The 14,925-nt window shown below is 40.2% G+C and overlaps 3 protein-coding genes across 3 annotated transcripts in view; 1 reads left to right on the plus strand and 2 right to left on the minus strand.

The window, feature by feature from the left end:
* Positions 1-261: 261 nt before the first annotated feature.
* LOC108088711 overlaps positions 262-14,925 on the plus strand; it is a 46,345-nt gene continuing 31,681 nt past the window's right edge. Inside the window, exon 1 of the mRNA XM_017186655.2 lies at positions 262-515. The gene's annotated coding sequence lies outside the window, so the exon portion shown is untranslated. The remainder of the gene's footprint in view (positions 516-14,925) is intronic.
* LOC108088714 (E3 ubiquitin-protein ligase complex slx8-rfp subunit slx8-like) lies at positions 3,650-4,409 on the minus strand. The gene is made up of 2 exons (XM_017186658.2): positions 4,358-4,409; positions 3,650-4,305 (listed from the first exon to the last, which is right to left on the minus strand). The coding sequence occupies exon 2, from the start codon at positions 4,261-4,263 to the stop codon at positions 3,955-3,957; it is 309 nt and encodes a 102-aa protein (XP_017042147.1). The 5' UTR covers positions 4,264-4,305; positions 4,358-4,409; the 3' UTR covers positions 3,650-3,954.
* LOC108088715 (E3 ubiquitin-protein ligase RNF4-like) lies at positions 6,651-7,105 on the minus strand. Its single transcript, XM_017186659.1, has one exon. The coding sequence runs from the start codon at positions 7,031-7,033 to the stop codon at positions 6,770-6,772; it is 264 nt and encodes an 87-aa protein (XP_017042148.1). The 5' UTR covers positions 7,034-7,105; the 3' UTR covers positions 6,651-6,769.

Consider the following 14,925-nt stretch of genomic DNA (forward strand, 5'->3'; position numbering starts at 1 on the left):
GTGCGTAAGCTCTTCTCGCTGGGCATTGCCAGCTGTCATACTCGAAAAGCTGCTCGAAAGCTGTTTACTGAGCTTTTCCAGTCAGCTGTTCCCCATCCGTTACAAAGTGCTGCCGGCTTACTGGGGAACCCATTCCCCTTCCACTCGCCTTTCCAATCCCCGCCTCCCCCGCAAGGCCCAAGTCCTGCGGGCAGCGAAACGGAACCTGCTTAAATGCCGCTGCAAGGACTCCTCGGGCTTCAGTTGGTCGCGAGACTGCGAAGCTGTCGGTTAGCCTTCCCCAAAAATTGTGGAGCGGTTTCGAATCCGAAATAAAACAGACAGTTACAGTTATCCGCCGAAACAGTTGGATTTTGAATAATATCGAACGAGGATTTCGAATTCCTCGAGTCTCGCGTCGCGTCTATTTATTTGCTTACTTTTATTTTGGTATTTTTTTCGAGTGTACGTGCCCCCAATGTTTTCGGCGGCCTGACCCACAAGGCCCACATCCACCGACAGTTGCAACCGTGAATGTAAGTCGATCCCTGTGTGTGCTTATCTGTTCGTCGGCGACTGTGTGCTTATCACAACCACTCGGTTTTTTTTTTTGGTGTGGAGTGGACTGTGGAGTTGATTGTTCGCTGGTGGGAAATGGATTCCGGCGGCACATCTGTTGGGCGGCGCGATAACTCCCGCCGACTCCTGATCCGATCGAACTGAGCCAAATTAAGCGCCCGCGGACCAAACAACAGGTGCACGGCTCCGGGACAAATGATTCCCGGTTTCCTGGGTTCCCCCCACTCCTCAGCTCCCCAAAGAGTGGGTGGCACAACTAAGTCCGACAGAGCCAACTTGACAAATGAGCCAAGTCCGCATATTCGCCCCTGGATTTTCGAATTACATACTTTAAGTAGCTTCGGACTTGCAGGGCAAATCGGTTGGCTTATACGGGAATAATTGCCGGAAGGGATCGAAAAACTTTTCAAACTGTGAAATATAGCATTTTTCCACACGTTGGTTTCCGAATAATGCAAGTGTAAGCTTGTTGTCCTGGGATAATAAATATTTGAGTTCATTTTATTAAATTTGTAAAAGGAAATTTTTTTTTTTAATTTATGAATTTCGTTTTACAAAAATTCCTTACCGATCGATACCAAAAAATAAAAGAAAACCTAAAACATAGAATTTTATTTTAAAGTCAATATACGAATAAGTTTTTTTTACTATGTGCTATGCCAAAAAAAATTTAATGAAATTAAAAAAAGGCTCATTTTGTTTAAGATTTTTTCGATTTAGTACAATTTTTCAAGCCAAAAGGCATTTATTTTCCTTTTACAAACATTTTTATGTGTTTGTCAGAACAAATCAAAACTTGAAGCTTGTATAAAAATAAATATAAAAAATTTAAGCAAATGTACTTTAAAAACTTTTTGTAGCTTATAGCAAATTAATATTTATAAAAGTCTGCCATTCCTTTAGAATCGGATATTGGATACTAAAACTGATGAAAGTATATTTTTTATAGATAAGTTTTTGATGGTACGCACTGCATTTTTTAAAGCTTAAACTATTATTAGTGACTTCGTTACAAGTGATTATCTTTTAATTATATTACGTGTTAATGCAATTATAATTGAAAAGCATCAATTTAGTTTACACGAGTGGCATACGCCGTCAGTCCAAATTATCAATTACGTATATTAAATTTTAGGAGCCACACTCAATATTCGATTTATGTTTAGCAAAATTGAATAACTCTTTAACTGTTGGTTAGGAACTGGTTTTAAGTTTTGGAAAACCTCCTGAATTACGTTTAGAAAATGTTATGAACCAACGCAGCATAATTTGCTCCCCCACCCTTGATATTCGATTTATATTTAATCTTTATTAAATGACTCTTTAATTGTTAGTTAAGAACTGGCTTTAAGTTTTCGAATTGGCCATGGGAATCCCCAGCTTGACCCACTATCCAGTGTAATTGCTCCATTACTCGGTGGACAATCAATTAAAAATCGGTTAGCGAATTTTCAAGTTGATTTGAATAGACTGCTTGTGTCCTTGTGTCCTGTTTAGAGTGTCCTGTTCTGTTGTTGTTCTTGTTGTCCTTGTTTTCTCAGTGGTGGTGTCGTCGGTTGGCAGAGTGGCTATAAATGTGACACTAAGTTAATAAATTTATGGCTAAAACACACCCAACTGCTCTTGATGGCTGATGTGCGCTGCTGCTAATTTCCCTTCGCCCCCTTGCCACCACCCACCGCCCACCTTCCCATTTCCACATTTCCCAGGCCATTTCCATTTCCATCAGCCTGAATGATGGTGCTACAACAGCGATAAGTACACATGGAGAAAAATAAATGATAGCCCATTGGTGTAGTGGCGAAAAAAGAGCGGGAATGGGTAGCATCATTAGGGCTCAATTTCGATAAGTGGCATCGGAATAAAAAATAATAATAATAAGCTGGTTAGCAAGAGCCCAATGACGTTTTTTCGCTGTGGAAAGCCAAGTGGCTTGTGTGTGTTCTCGTTGGCGTATTAATAATATTTTTATTGGCCGCTTATTTGCCTTTTCGACCACAGTATGTGTGTGGGTATGCGCGGGGGGTGTGTGTGTGTGTCTGCAGTGGCCGAATACATTCGCAACTTGACCTGGCCAAGGCGTATTTATTCACTGACCAGCCAAACAAACATCCCCGCCCACCGCCAAATGATGTTTAGGCCGTCTTTAATTAATAAATACAAGGAGGGGAAGGGGAAGGGGGATGGAAAGGGGAGGGGGGAAGGGGAAGGTGGAGCAGAGACATCATATAGATCTAATATCTCCATCCAATTTCTTACTCATCAGGTGCTGCATAAATTTTATGATGGGTAGCCATAAAAGCTATTTTAAGGCCCATTGACTTTCGCCACTTGCCTTCGGGCCACAACAGCGATTTAAACTTTTATTTCTTGGGCATAATGCTGCACGATTCCATTGAATATTCATGTGCCAAGTGTAATCACAATTTCGCAGTTACGTTTTGGGTTGAAATTCTCGGAGGTAAAAGTAGATTTTCGGATAGCTTTCAGCATTCCCGCGCAGATTAAAGTGCAGCGTTTTATTTCTATTTACGGACACATTCCAAACTTAATCTCTCTCCTCGAATCTTCAAATCTTTCATCCAATCTCTTTGTCCCCGATTTCACCTGACTTCCTGATTTCCTTTCGGCGCAAAAATCAATGCTCAGCCCCAAAGGCAGCGACATCCCGTCCCTCGAAGGCGAGAAAAAGCCGACTAAAGCGATGATTTCTGCGATGTTTTGATGTTGTTCCCTGGAATGCAGCAATAAAAATGCCTAGATAGCTACCAAAAGCTGGGGGAGGGCCCAAAACTAAGCAGCTAATGGCGTTAGTTACTTAGCTGCGACTCGGCCTCCAGTTCCATCTCCATCTCCATCTTCATCCCCATTTTCCCCCATTCCACAAGCTTCGCAAAGCTGGGAAACTGCACATAAATTTACACACAAAAGTTCATTTTGGTGTTGCGCGTAAATCTCTTCGCAAATCTCTCATTTCGCCAGCGAAGCGTTAAAGGTGGCAGTTTTGGGTCGAAGTGGCTGATACCCTGGAAAATACATAGCACTTCTGTTAGCCAGGAGATTAACTTAAGAGGGAGAAAGCAGAACCGGCTTAAAGGGAAAGCTACAACCTTTATTCAAAATATACAATAGTTCATTGAGTCAAGGTGTCTTTTTGTGAGGTTTTTCTGCTGCTTATTCTAACAAAGTACAGTTGATATCAGGATTATTTGAAAGTCTTTTTTAAGACGGCAATTAAATGGAACCAAACGCTTAAAAAGGTTTACTGTTAAGAGTAGAGAATAGTAGCTTTAAGTGAAAGCAATTCAATGGCAATATAACTGCTTGAAAAAAGAGTATTTCAGATAGTAGAAAAGTGTCTTCCTGTTGCGTTTCTCTCGATTGGAAAGATTGAAATTAAAGGAATATGCGGATAATGTCCTGCACTTCACTCTTGCAAAGTGGGCAAAGGTAGGATATGCGCAAAGCCGCCATTAAACATTCATTGCAGAAAACATGCCCACAATGGGTGGTCACCGTATCCTCGGGCTTGTCCTTGCAGATCGGGCATAAGTAACCATCGTCCCGGAATTCGACCGGGCTTGGTCCCTCATTCTCTTCCTCATCCGATCCGGTCAAGTCGATGATCTCCTCCGGTTTGACGGCAGAAGCCAATCGCCGACGCGGAATTATCTCCCAGCCAAAAAGGCTTCGAAGGAACGCCATCTCATCAACGAATAAATGCGAGAGGAAAAACAATTAGAAATCCTAATGGGGAATCGAATTAATTTTACAAAAATAAAAATTATTCTACACTGACCGAATGCTCTCTACTTGAACGGCTTACTTAAATATACAGGGATAGACTGCCGAACTGAAGCTCAAGTCAGTTAAAAGGAAAACTCGGAAATAACAAAAAAATCAACCTGCTCCTAGGTTTTTTTTACAGAACACCTTATGTTTCGTTTTTATATAATAAAATATAAATATATATAATAAAATATATAAAATACAATATTATTTTAAATTAATTTATATTGTAGTTATAAAACTAAGACTAACTAAAGAAAGTTGCAGTACTGGCTGCTGAGGCCATTGGCTGTCTGAACTTATATTATGTGATATACTGATATTTATAATAATATACCTAATATCTAAATGGAAACAAAGTGTAATAATTTCGGTTATTGGGGCATCATAAAAGTTTAATCGACTCGCCGGTAAAAGTTGATAGACTATCTGTCGATCGACTGACAGGGGTTGCATATGCGAAAGGATTCCCAAGGAGTAACTTTTAGTCCTGCCCGTTTTGGCTCACATTTTGCTCACACGGAACAAACGGCATACATAATCAGCGGAGGATTAGCGGGGGGAGGGGGAGGGGCAAGGGGTAAGGGGAAAAGGGGGGAAGATGGATTCCGGGCACTTAGCGCTGATAAAGAATCAGCTGAACTCGGCAATGTGACGTTAGACATAATTTTTGCTTTATTTTTATTTCACTTTATGTCGTTTTTTTTTTGTTCTTGGCTCCGTTTCTGTTTCTGTTTCAGTTTTCTGCTCCTGTTTCTGTTTGAGTTCCAGTTTGTGTTGCTCTTTCCGTTCTTGGCTGCTCATCCTTTGGCTGAAAGGTCGTTAACAATGGGAAAAGGCAACTCGAAAGGGAAATTTATGGTTGGGCATTAAAAGAAAATTTAATCGATTCCCCTTGACTCGGGCTTAGCACGTGTGTGCTGCCATTTCCCATTTCCCATTTCCCGCTTTCCCGCTTTCCGTTTCCCGTTACGTTCGCGTTCACCCAATTTCCATATGCCTCCTGTCTCTCCAGGTGCACAGTGAGAAAATGTTGATAAGTATTTCAAGAGATCGTGAAGATGAGCCCAATTTATAAGGATAATACTTTTTGGTAAGGTTTTTCTAGTTCTTACTTTTATGTCTACATATTTTAATCTATTTATTGTGATTTCTAGATTGCGCTGTGAATTTGTGTTAAAGTTAAAAGTGCTTAATTAATGTGTATTCCAATTTTAAAAAAAATTCTCCAGACACAAATTAAGCACTGATTTATCTTGTATATATAATTTATTTTATAAATTCCCAAGGCTGCAATATTGCTGTAGTCAGATGTGCGAAAAACATTTTTGCTGGAAATGATAACTACAACATACATTGAAAAAAATAAAAACAAAATAAATTCTAATAAATAATTTTGATTAACCAAATTAAAAAAATAACAAAGTCTAAAAAGTTTAACCCTTATTAACTATTTGAAATACTTATAAAAGCCTGATTGCATTCTATGCAAACGTACTTTGTAACAAAATCCATGAGCAAATTTTAATTATTTTTTTATCTACACAAATCTCAAGTGTGAAAAACTATTGTTGTATTTTCCGCGGTGTCGCATGATTCTGATACCATTCCCCATTTGGTTTTTGGGCAAACAGCGGCGCGTGCTTTGGGCTGCATTCGGTACAACTGCCACGCCCCCCAGCCCCCCCTGCTCCTATTTAAACCCCCCGCGAATCGTAAAAACCCGACGCCCATGCCCGCTCTGCGTTGCGACTGCCGTATGGATTTCCTTAATGAAAGCCCCCCAAAAGGAAAACAGTGGAGTACTGCACACAGTGAACTGCCCCAAAAGTTTTTCTCGGGGGTGCGTGTAAAATGCGTAAATTATTTTCCAGCTTTGTTGTCGTACTTGATATTTGAATGCCTGTTGCTGTTTTCTGTTTTCTGGTTTCTGTTTTCGGTTGCCTGTGTGGCATGTAATTAAAAATGTTGTCACGCTCTGCCCTTAACAACTTGACAAGAGTGTGGGTGGCTGGGGGGTGGTTGGTAATGTGTGGGGTTTTTTGGGGGGGGTGGTTATGGGAGCCTTTGGCAACTGTGGCCACTCTGGCAGCGACGGCACTTAACGTTGCAAAGTTTAGCGGTGGAATTCGCTCGAGTGATTCGCCCGAAAGTATGTGGCAAGATAATGATGGCATGCCCCAATTTAACCGTTCCACGAAAAATCCCTGCGCTGCAAATGTCAAAATTCAAAAACAGAGCTACAAAAAATACAATTTAATTCGGGGTTAATTCTTATCCGCTTGAATATAACATTTGAAAACCTTGTTTAATCGCCATACAGCATCAAGCTGCAGAAATGGTTTATTGAAGAGAAGGCTGTTGTACAAAGTAAACTGCTAGTGCCAAGAAGCAAAGTAAAGATCGATGGAAATGCTTCAAATTAAACGTATAGGCGGATAGTGCTCAGCACTTGAGCCTTGCAAAGTGGGCAGCTGGCAGAGTGGCGCAGAGCGCTCTTCATGCATTCGTTGCAGAAGACATGGCCACAGTGGGTGCTCACTGGGTCTTCGGGTCTGTCCACGCAGATGGGGCACAAGTATGGCTCGTCCTGGGACTCGTCCTTCTCTTTCTCATCCTCACTCTCTTCCGGTCCGGTCAAATCGATGATCACCACCGGCTTGACGGCAGAAGCCGGAAACGCCATCACATCAACGAATATATGCTAAAAAGATTTGGCTAGAATTGCTCTCGAAAATCTATACAAATAGACTGCCGAAATGAGAATGTTATAAGTTTACAGGAAAACTCTTAACTGACAGAAAAATCTAACTGCTCCTATGTTCCCACGAAAAAAAAGGGATGACGAGATGCTAAAAATTTAAACTGGGGGAAAAATTAGTATCCAAATAAGTTTTAGACAGTAGTAAAAAAGGTATATTGTGTATACAAAAAATAAAGAAAATAATAACTGATTTATAAATATAAATAAGAAAATTATTTTCTTAAATTTCCAAAGGTTTGAAAAAATTTCAATGATCAGAAAACATATAGACTGTGTTGCATATAAACTAAAAACGATTTATTACATTTTAGCATAATATCCCATTCAAATCCAAAAACTGTAGAATGTTTTTTATGTTTGGCAAACCAATGTTTTTTAAACTTCAGCTCCTAAAGCAATGTCATGAATTTTTTCAAATGCCCAACTCCTGTACTTTTAAAACAAACAACATCCGGTTGGGATATGCTATAAATCCTGGCACCCTTGTCAATTACGTGGAAGACTTTAAATGCTTTACTTTACGCTCGGCATTCCGTCAGCAAATTACAAAATTCGCCATAAAAAAGGATGGGATCTGCCCAAAAAAAAAAAAGAGCGTGGAATTGCAGCTAATGGCCATAACATGGCCCATAATCCCCTTATTAGGATGCTGACTTTGTTAATTTTTAGCCGGGCCAAAAATTGCGGCATTTGCATAGAAGTTTAAAAGAATGCGTGGGGCTTTATTAGAGTAGAAGAAATTTATCTTCTTTTAAGGGATTGAGTTGTCTTTGTTTTAAATTTATTATTTTGAACTTGAGTTACTACTTTTAGGGTTTTCGTTTGCATCTATATTTCGACAGAAAATTATATCTTTTAAGGAGAAAAAGCTAATGCTCTTTTGGTAACTGAATTGTCTTTGTTTAAAATGTTTTAATTTAAAAAGGGTTTGCATGGTTTTCTTTTGATCCACATCAAGATATATCTTGATATATAAAGTTATATGTTTGGGGTAAAAGAATCATATCTTCTTTTGTGAATTGAACATTCTTTGTTCTAATTAAATTTGAGTATTTTCTTTAAGGGTTCCTTTTCTCCATATCTCGACAAAAAAACATTTTTAGTAGAGGAAGTATATCTTATTTTCATTTCTTTGTTCTAAAGTAATTATTTAACCTCGAGTGTTTTCCCTTGGGGCTTTCGTTTGCTCAATATCTCAGCGTGAAATCATAACTTTGCTATTTTATTCAAATGCTCCACTCCTGCAACTCTCCACTCTTTTAACGTGCTGAGTGCTGGCCATCTTCGAGCTAAAACGTCAGCTAATAGGCCCGAAATTAGCGATGCAATTCAATTAGCTGCCAGCGGAGTGTGTCGTCGCTTGGGGGGCTTTAAAAGCCCCATCGCCCCCATCTTCACTTTTCCCCATCTCCAAGCACATTGCTGCGCGTTTTGGCAGTGACACAGATGCCTTTCATCTGGGTCCCAAAACTGCGACGACTGGCTGTCAATTAGGCTGGCAACCTTGCGGCGGCTTCAAGCCTTTTAAAATTGCCCGCCCGCAAATCGACAGTGCGCCAGTATGCCAGTATTTTCAGCCGGGCCAAGTCAAATGAACTCATTAAACTTAATGAATAACGAGAGACGGGCGGCGGCGGCATTGGCGGCATAACATAAAAAAAAAACGAGAAAAAAATGAGTAGCAGGCCCAGCGGCATTTGATGGGCTTAAACGCGACGTGGCTTGACTCGTCCCGGCTCAAATCTAATCAACCCGCCTTCCCCCCCTCTTCCCTGCACTGCGAGAAACGGTCTGGTCAACGCAAATTAGGCTTATTAAGTTATAATTGAGACATGTACTGAGGGCCCGAAAATATGTTCTAGGCATTTGCCTTGGAAAACTGATTAATTGACTCCTACGAAATGACTTTCATAGCCTGTTTATTTTTACATTAATCACTGTTCATTAAAATATGTTCAGGAATTTGCTTGGAGAGCTGATTAGCTGACCGTTAACATAAATACTCGGCTATTACAAGTTTAAATTTTTACCTTTATTTGTGTTTTGTATAGGCAACGTGGCGTATACTTGATTTTTAAAAGGTATTTTTAGTGTATTGACCATCTTTATAAAAAAATTTAAATAAAAACGATTATTCATTATAATTATTTTATTTTTTCGTTCTTTTTAAAATACTATAATTAATAGACTACTAAATTCTTTAACTTGAATTTCATTGAGTAACGTGGCGTATACTTAATGTTGGAAATCACTTTTCCGTGTATCAGATATCTTTTTTGTATTTTGTTTTTTTATTTATTTATTAGACTTTCTGCTTATTTATGTAAATATTAAAACAAAATTAAAAAACCAATTTTCTTAACCTTAACTTCATTTAGTAACGGGGCGTATACTTAATCTTGAAAAACACTTTTCCGTGTATCAGATATCTTTGTTGTACTTTGTTTTATTTATTTATTAGACTTTCTCCTTATTTATGTAAATACTAAAACAAAATTAAAAAACCAATTTCCCCAATCAAAATTTTGTTTGATTAACAGGGCGTATGCTTGATATTCAAAAACTCTTTCCCGTGTATCGGCCATCTGTTACTGTAACTTCGGCCTTTTGCGGAACCCGAGCGAAGCCTTTTGCCAACCGTTTAGAGCTTCCCGCCGTGACCGCCGACCCCCCAACCCCCCATTGCCACCCATCCTTTAACCCCCAAATGGTTGAGCAGGTGTAAGATTGGACCACAAGTTGGAAAATTCGCTTTGGGGGGGAATGGATGGCGCTCTTTGGAGGTCGAGGAAGCCGGAAAAGTTCACCGCACGCGCCGTCTGCCTTCAACTGCGCTGCCACCCGAACTTCATCAATAGTCGGGGCACGCATGGCGTAGGTTAAGGGCGAGCCACCCAAAAGGGTTGCCCAATTATGCAGAGTTGCCGTCAGCTATTTCCAAAGTGTTCCAACACCTCCATCTTCTCTCCATCTGCACTCCCCCTTTTATCCACTGGAATAACAACTAGCTACAAACAAAACGCAAACGGTTTGCCGCCTGGCGAAAAAAACAATTAATTTTGTCGACAAAGAATTTAATACAGATTCGCCGCGTTTTAATCTCGAAAATTGTCCGCACAAAGGACATCGCATCGGAATGAAATTCTGCGGCAGCCACAATGCGCTTTCCGTTTACCTTGCGGAAAAACACCTTCCCGCTGGCTTTTCCTACCCACCGTTCCCCTCCGCTTGGGTTTTTCTCACCCCGAAATGCAAATGCAAATGCGAAATGCTCTCGACGAAATCTTTTGTGCACCACTGTGTGAGCCGCCTATGGGAAAAAAAGCAAAAAAAAAAGTATTTGCCTCGTCGCGTAAACAATGTCTGACTGTGCTCCCATTTTTTTCCCATTTTGTTTTTGTTTTCTTTGTTGCATTTCTTTGTGAGGAGGTTCAAGGATTGAGAACTGGAGAAAACGAGTCAAGGCGAGGTCAAGAGTCACTGGCAGTTCCACATCCAGATCCCTTTTATTTTTTAATTTCTTTTATATATATATATATATTATTTTTGGAATGGTAACCTGGTGGCGCCTCCAAAGTTCGCATGACCACAAAGCGCCTTAAACCCCCAAAGCCTCAACTGCAACTTCTCTTTGGCTCTTGGGCTATTTGGCTCTGTGGGGATCCCATTTCTCGTTTTCCCTGCAGCGATTATGTTAACCTCATCGAAACGGACCGCAAAAATCAATATATTCGGGGGTCAATTAGTAATCAGCAGGAGTTTGAAAGGCCGCCTTTGGGGAGCTCGGCTCGGGAGCTCTCAACTGCCGCAATTTCAATTTAAAATGTTTGCACTAATTTGCAATTAGTAAACTTTTCAGTGTCCCACTTTGTGCGCCTCCTTCGGTTGGCCGCCTTATTGAATTTCATGGCAGGACAAAACCAGAACCAGTCCAAAAAGCGGACACAGAAAGAAAAAAAAACGAGCCAAATGTATATATATGAACAAAAACGTTGCCCCGAGTCCCATCAAGATTAATCATACGCACCGTTAAACATTTTGACAGACAACAAAAGTCGCAAGTTGCGAAAGGCGGGCCGCCTCGATTTGATTACGGTTCGAGTGCAAGAATATATATATATATATATGTATATATATCTATAAAGGATATATACAGTGGCATTCGGGGAAGTAGAGCGGCTTGTGAATAATTAAGAATCTAGTTTGGTTAGCGGGCTTTTGTGCTCTACTATTTTGGCCCCAACTGTGCGGCTCTACATAATTGTTTAGGCCAGGCCGCCATAGGCCATTGACCAAAATCAATGCGCCCCACTCGATGGTCTCCCCCGGGAAAAGGGGGGAATCCCCTTTCTCCTTCCATTCCTGTCTGTTTTTCCAGGAACATTTCTGTTCTCGAAATGTTCAAGTTGCTTTGAAATTTTGTTGCTATTGACAATTGCCGGTGGCTTCTGAAGGCGAAAAGAAGGCGGGGCAGCGCTGCAAATTGCAGCAGTGAGGCAAAGTCAATGACCGAGGGCGACTGCAGCCCCAAGGGGGGCGTGGCAGTGGGCGTCTACACACACATACACAGAGAACAGTAATAAAAACACAAGCATACACACACACACACTAACACATAGAGAGAGAGTATAAAACTCTGGCTAGGAACTCAGCCAATGCTCTTTGACTGCACACTCAAGTAGAAACTTGTCAATTTCTTCCAACCCGCAGCGCCCAAACCAGGACCCCCATTGCCACCACCCCCTCTCCCCCTGCCTCTTCCCCCTTGGAAATCCCTGCCCCATGTGGCCATCCATCCATCCATAAGCCTCTGCCTCCTCCCCATCGGCCTCATCGTGCTCCTCGTCCTTTTCGTCCTTTCAGCGTCTTGCGCTTTTATAGTTGTCTTGTCTTGTTCAAACGACGAAAGGCAGCAAGTAGCTAAATCAAATAAAAGAAACGACGGCCTCTGAAATCATCGCAGATAAGGACGAAGTGTGAATTCCCTAGGAACGGATCTCCTCCTTCACCACCACCACACCATTCCAATCCATTCCATTCGACTCAACATTTTGACGGAATTTTGACGGATTGCGAATGCAAAACTATTTGACGATTCAATTTATGGGGCCCTACAATCGTATCAAACGCCTCGGGGGAATTAATTTATCCCTGTTGCGCTTAAACGATACCTAATTGGATTTCGACACGGCATCCGTGTAATTTATTTTATTGACTTTCGTGATATATATTTATTGTACTCCACTTCCTTTTGCCTTTTTGAAGTCTTTTAATGCCCATTAAATCCGCCTTTTGAGTGACACAAACGTACTTAATAATGTATCTTGCAGTTGGGAGATATTTATTTTTGTGTAATTTACTTTCTTATATATGGATCTGGTAATTTCTTTTGAATCTTTAAGTCTGTGAAATGTATTTTCTGTATTTTAGTTGTTGCATTACAAGCCCTGTGGATTACTTAAACTTTTTTTGGATTTATTTAGTGATAAATGTGTTAGTTTTGTAATTTGTGTTTGTTTATGTTTTATATACAATATATTCACTGATTCAATTTCGTTACATATATTCTTTTATAAACTCAGCTTGTAAAATTATAAATTTTATTATTTAAATACTGTTTTTTTTTGGATTTATGTATATTTCTGTTTATTTATAAATCCATAAAATCTTCTTTTTTTTAGTTTTTTGTTTAGTAATATATATGTTATATTTATATTTGCTCTTTTTTTCGCTCCTTAAAGTACCTTTAAAAAACTATGTTTGATAATACACATTTAAGTTTTATTATATAAGAACATTTATTGTATTCTCCTTGCAAGTGTGTTAGTGTCTATATAATCCACCTCTAAGAAACTTTTCCAAATGATCTTCACTTTCTATTTTTGCCACTTCCGTTTCTGCCGTCACTTCATCTTATATATACTCCTCGCCTTGCGGATTTCATAAACAGCACATCCTTTTCGGGCTCCATCTTCATCGTCCCTATACTTTAAAGACATCGGAGAGGGAGGCGTAAAAAAATCGATGTTCAAGTCGCTTGAGAAGTTGCAAGTTCTGTCGACGAACTGGCGAGGCTGATTAGCCAAAGGCTTGCGAAATCAATTTCCGTTTAGAGTTTGTCCCCCCGGGAAAGGGTCCTCCAGGAGGAGAAGAAGTAGGATGAGGATGGGAAGGGGAAAGGGGGACTGGCAGGACTTCCTTCCAGCTGGCAGCAATTACTTTGAGTGCCATAACTAGATGGTAAGTCATGGCCCAACCATCGGATCATTTTGCCCCATTCCGTCATGCAAATAAGTATGCAATTATTTGCACGCTGTTTTTTCTTTTTTTTTTTTTTTTTTTATTTTGCAAACTGTTGCGCTGATGACAATCCTCTATTCATTCCATGTCCATTCTATTTCGCCTGTGTAAATTGGCTTGATTGACGCTATTAAAATAATTAGCCCTGCTAGTTGGAATGGAAGGAACCGGAAAAGCCGGAAAAGCTTCGATTTCCAACTGCGAAGCGCATTGCGCAAATTAAATAATTGCGCAATTATCGGTCGGAATTCATCTGGTTGCTTCGTAGTTCTGGAGCCATTAGAAATGCCATTAATATGAAATCAGAAACTGCAGGCTGGTGGCCAATGCCACTGCCACAACTACTGCCACTGCCACAAAAGTGGTAGCACGCAGGACTCTGCCCGAGCAATTGACCCGCAAATCGATTCGGTCGAAGATACCAGGACAAAACCTGGAGTCCGGCACTCCAGTTAAGTCCCCAAGCTGACGCACTTTGTGGCAAGCATGGAAAATATGTGAACACTATGTATATAGTATATGAATATGATTCTTTTATGGCCATAAGCCGGAGACAAATAGAGTCAAGGGCGCAGCGATGGAGCGAATAAAAAGTGCGGAGGGGAAAAACGTGAAGACGAATCCTGAATGCAGTTACTAAAAATAAACAAATTGCCTCTGAGCACCACATGGAGCTCACCAGATTGCAAGGCGATAAAATTCTCGAGTTGTCATAGGTACACCATATAAATAAGCAATAAAAATATGGAACTAAGTTGACAATATTGACAATATCCTAAAGAAAGTAGTCTTGAATGCTTGTCTCACTTTTTTTTCGTACTAAGGTAATAATTTTTTTTAAAGGCTCTCTATATGGAATACAAGTTTATTTTAATATAGATTATCTAGCATTAAACCAATGATTTAATGTGATTTAATATTACAATACAGTGAATATAATTTTATGCTTTTATGATTTTTTATACAACTTGGTGACAAATTGAAAATGGAATCGACCTTAGTAGTGGCTTTATTCGGATCCTTATCGTATTGTATACTTTTCTGGGTGTTTGGCATATTTTTTATTGAAGTGATCACTCATGTTTCGTAGGTGGCAAACAAATAAAGGCTCGATATTCTAGGGTATCCATCGTGCATGTGGTTATCTTTTGAATTGGGTTGGTTAAAGTGAGTGAAAACAATAAATATAAAATGCACAAATACACACACATACACTCATACTTACAAATTGGATTGTGGATTGTGTGCTGGTGTTGCTGTTTGCAAAGTAGCAGCAACTGGCTTATCAATTTCCATGTGCCCCACCGCCCCTCCCCCCTCTTGCCACCCGCTTGCCACCCACTTGCCACCCGCTCCTTTGTTGCCTTACCTTCTTGTGTGTTTATTTGCCTGCTGGCAGCCATAATCAGTCAATGCCGCATCGCATCGCACCAGTTGGCCAAAAGAGGCCCTCGAATATCGGGGTTGGGGCGCTGTAAAAAGCCTGATAAAAGTTTTCAAGAGTTGGGCGCCCG

Source organism: Drosophila ficusphila, unplaced genomic scaffold (assembly GCF_018152265.1).
Source record: "Drosophila ficusphila isolate 14025-0441.05 unplaced genomic scaffold, ASM1815226v1 contig_198, whole genome shotgun sequence".
In the NCBI taxonomy this organism is placed as follows: Eukaryota; Metazoa; Arthropoda; class Insecta; order Diptera; family Drosophilidae; genus Drosophila; species Drosophila ficusphila.

Excerpts from the sequence above, each read along its gene's own strand:
- LOC108088714 (XM_017186658.2), bottom strand. The coding sequence starts at position 4,263 with ATGGCGTTCCTTCGAAGCCTTTTTGGCTGGGAGATAATTCCGCGTCGG.
- LOC108088715 (XM_017186659.1), bottom strand. The coding sequence starts at position 7,033 with ATGGCGTTTCCGGCTTCTGCCGTCAAGCCGGTGGTGATCATCGATTTG.